Source organism: Triticum urartu, chromosome 7A (genome assembly GCF_056163025.1).
Source record: "Triticum urartu cultivar PI428250 chromosome 7A, HENAU_Tu73, whole genome shotgun sequence".
In the NCBI taxonomy this organism is placed as follows: Eukaryota; Viridiplantae; Streptophyta; class Magnoliopsida; order Poales; family Poaceae; genus Triticum; species Triticum urartu.
Window position 1 is genome coordinate 726,092,283 of NC_141879.1, and position 3,906 is coordinate 726,096,188.

Sequence of the window (3,906 nt, forward strand, 5' to 3'; positions counted from 1 at the left end):
TTGGAACTTATGGTATGCCACTGCAAATGGTGGTCCCTATTTGATTAATTCTGCTACCACTGCATTATCAATTAGCTTTGATTGTCTCAGTGCCAGTTCATTTTAGCAAATTATTGATTTGTACGGTTTTGGAAATTGATGAGATATTGGATTTACTGATGTGGGAATTGTCTATTTGAATTTTCTATGTTAGTAGATTACCAGCGACAGCAAGGCACGGCGGTGGCCGGGGGTGGAGGAGAGATTCAGCCTTTTCATCTATGCAGTCGACCACCGAGTATTGACTGTTATAAATTCAGGTTACTTAGATAAACTGATTTCTGCACAATGGTACTGATTGTGCAGTGTGCTCGACCTAGAGTGGTGTTTTCCATGTTGCTGGCTTAGGAGTGCTATCAATGTGAGCTTTAGTTACAATGGCAACATATGGTCGAATGTCCATGTATCAAAATGTATGTTATAGCTGATATTTAGAGTCACTGTCCAATATTTTTTGCTGTATATTCTGGTCTATGATTAATATTTATGTTGCGGGCAACAACACAACAATGCTAATGGTGATATTATTGTGGAGTTGTACTGCCTGTCGCTGGTGCAGGCACTTGAACCTGAAACGGTTAACAAATCCAGGTTGTTCTCCATTACTTGTGACATCAAGGAGGCTTTGAAGCACTTCAAATCCCACCAGATTAATTGGGTCCGTAGGGACCAAAACAAGTTTGCTCACTGTCTTGCCGATTGGGCCAGTAGATAAGGTGTTTTCTTCTGTTTAGCAGACGTCCCACCATAGTTCAGAGAGCTTTTACAAGCTGAATGTAATCCGGGTGTATAGTCCTTTTAAAAGATCATTGTTCTGAATAATTATTTTGTGTTGTGGGTGTTGGAACCGCCAACTCCTCGCCTCACTCCTCCTAGCTCTCTCTGTCGCCGTAGCTCTCACCGAGGAAGAAGAAGATCAGAGGAAGAAGAACGAGTCGGGGACACGGTGGATTTTCCCGGCGCACGAACGCCAACACCCACGAGCTCATACTCTTCACCACCGCACCGTTACAACGATCACCGTCGCGGCTTTATACCCGGAGCCAGCGACCGGGCACGCACCCATGCTCCCTCCCCCCTCGCGCTCGCGATCTGCCCGCCATGCTCGCGCCCACAACGCGCTCTCCGCATACGGGCCACTACATGACTCCAACATAACACACGCGATCACCCCACGCGGCTCGCCAACGGCCTGCGGCCACACCCGCGCACACTGCGCACACTCGCACGGACACGCCCGTGCTACACACACACACATGCACACACGCGCTACTCGTCGCGGACCCGGTGCGCCCGACCCGGCCAGCCCGCGCCCATACACGCGTTGGTCGTGTCCGGTGCATCGCTGCGGCTTATTTGCCCTAACATTCGCGCCTTGAGCCGCGGCTCAGAGCAGCCCGGCGTCCTCGACGTCGCCGTCGTCCACCAGCAAGGCCCGCTCCGCCGCCGGCGCCTTCTTCCACTGCGGGCACTCGCGCTTGAAATGCCCACGTTCAACGCACTTGTAGCAGCGGCCGCGCTGGTTCCCGCTGAAGCCCGACGCCTCGCTGCGCGCCCCGTCGTCGTCGTCCCGAGCTCCGCCGCGCTGTCGCTCCCGCGCCCGCCACTGTGCCGCCGTGAACATGAGAGCGCCGTCCGCTCGCTCGCCGTCTGCCTGTCCACGCCATCGGAGCCGTTCGTCGAACGCCTTCAGCCGCCCGAGTGCTTCCTCGAACGGCATCGTCGAAACGTCGCAAAACTGCTCGATCCCGGCCACCGCCGCGTACAAGCGGTCCGGCACGAAGTCGAGCAGCTTCTTCACCAACGCGGCGTCCTCCAGCGTCGAACCGAGCGCCGCGTAGCGAGCCGCCATGCCACCGAGCTTGCCGGTGAACTCGTCCAGCGTGTCGCCGCTCGCCATGCGCAGGAGCTCGAACTCCCCGCGCAAGGTGCCCAGCCGCGCCGCCCGCACGCGGTCCGCGCCAACGAATCGTGCCTTCAGAGCAGCCCACACCTCCGCGGCAGTCTTCTTCGCCGCCACCTGCAGCAGGTCCTCTGCGAGCGCTCCGAGCAAGTAGGCGCGCGCGGGCTTGTCCTTCTTCGCGATTAGGGCGGCCGCCGCGTCCTCCGGCACCACCACCGCCTCCCACAGCCCGGCCGCATCAAGGTTCGCCTCCACCTTGATCGACCACGCCGTGTAGTTGTCGCCGGTGAGCAGTGGCACCGCCTGCGGCATCGACCCGCCCGCTCCGCCGGCGTACGGGACGATTGACATCGCCGGCGCGCCCTGAGCTGAACGTGGCTCTGATACCAACTGTTGGAACCGCCAACTCCTCGCCTCACTCCTCCTAGCTCTCTCTGTCGCCGTAGCTCTCACCGAGGAAGAAGAAGATCAGAGGAAGAAGAACGAGTCAGGGACACGGTGGATTTTCCCGGCGCACGAACGCCAACACCCACGAGCTCGTACTCGTCACCACCGCACTGTTACAACGATCACCGTCGCGGCTTTATACCCGGAGTCAGCGACCGGGCACGCACCCACACTCCCTCCCCCCTCGCGCCCGCGATCTGCCCGCCATGCTCGCGCCCACGACGCGCTCTCCGCTTACGGGCCACGGCATGACTCCAACAGAACACACATGATCACCCCGCGCGGCTCGCCACTGTGCCACCGTGAACATGAGAGCGCCGTCCGCTCGCTCGCCGTCTGCATGTCCACGCCGTCGGAGCCGTTCGTCGAACGCCTTCAGCCGCCCGAGTGCTTCCTCGAACGGCATCATCGAAACGTCGCAAAACTGCTCGATCCCGGCCACCGCCGCGTACAAGCGGTCCGGCACGGAGTCGAGCAGCTTCTTCACCAACGCGGCATCCTCCAGCGTCGAACCGAGCGCCGCATAGCGAGCCGCCATGCCACCGAGCTTGCCGGCGAACTCGTCCAACGTGTCGCCGCTCGCCATGCGCAGGAGCTCGAACTCCCCGCGCAAGGTGCCCAGCCGTGCTGCCCGCACACGGTCCGCGCCAACGAATCGTGCCTTCAGAGCAGCCCACACCTCCGCGGCAGTCTTCTTCGCCGCCACCTGCAGCTGCAGGTCCTCTGCGAGCGCACCGAGCAAGTAGGCGCGCGCGTGCTTGTCCTTCTTCGCGATGAGGGTGGCCGCCGCGTCCTCCGGCACCACCACCGCCTCCCACAGCCCGGCCGCATCAAGGTTCGCCTCCACCTTGATCGACCACGCCATGTAGTTGTCGCCGGTGAGCAGTGGCACCGCCTGCGGCTTCGACTCGCCCGCTCCGCCGGCGTACGGGACGATTGACATCGCCGGAGCGCCCTGAGCTGAACGTGGCTCTGATACCAACTATTGGAACCTCCAACTCCTCGCCTCACTCCTCCTAGCTCTCTTTGTCGCCGTAGCTCTCACCGAGGAAGAAGAACGAGTCGGGGACATGGTGGATTTTCCCGGTGCACGAACACCAACACCCACGAGCTCGTACTCCTCACCACCGCACCGTTACAACGATCACCGTCGCGGCTTTATACCCGGAGCCAGCGACCGGGCACGCACCCACGCTCCCTCCCCCCTCGCGCCCGCGATCTGCCCGCCATGCTCGCGCCCACGACGCGCTCTCCGCGTACGGGCCACGGCATGACTCCAACAGAACACATGCGATCACCCCGCGCGGCTCGCCAACGGCCTGCGGTCACACCCGCGCACACTGCGCACACTCGCACGGACACGCCCGTGCTACACACACACACGCACACTGGCTGTACTGCCTCCCGCCTCTGGCTGTACTGCTAGACGCCGGAGCAGATGGAGCGGCTGTGGCTGTCTTCTTCGTGATTGCTTACGAGGCAGAGGAGAAGGACTACGACGCGCCGGAGCATCCGGG

General features: G+C 60.8%; 1 protein-coding gene across 1 annotated transcript; it reads right to left on the reverse strand.

The window, feature by feature from the left end:
• Window positions 1–1,426: 1,426 nt before the first annotated feature.
• On the reverse strand, window positions 1,427–2,293 carry LOC125525509 (uncharacterized). Its single transcript, XM_048690519.2, has one exon. The coding sequence runs from the start codon at window positions 2,291–2,293 to the stop codon at window positions 1,427–1,429; it is 867 nt and encodes a 288-aa protein (XP_048546476.2).
• Between the last annotated feature and the right edge of the window lie 1,613 nt (window positions 2,294–3,906).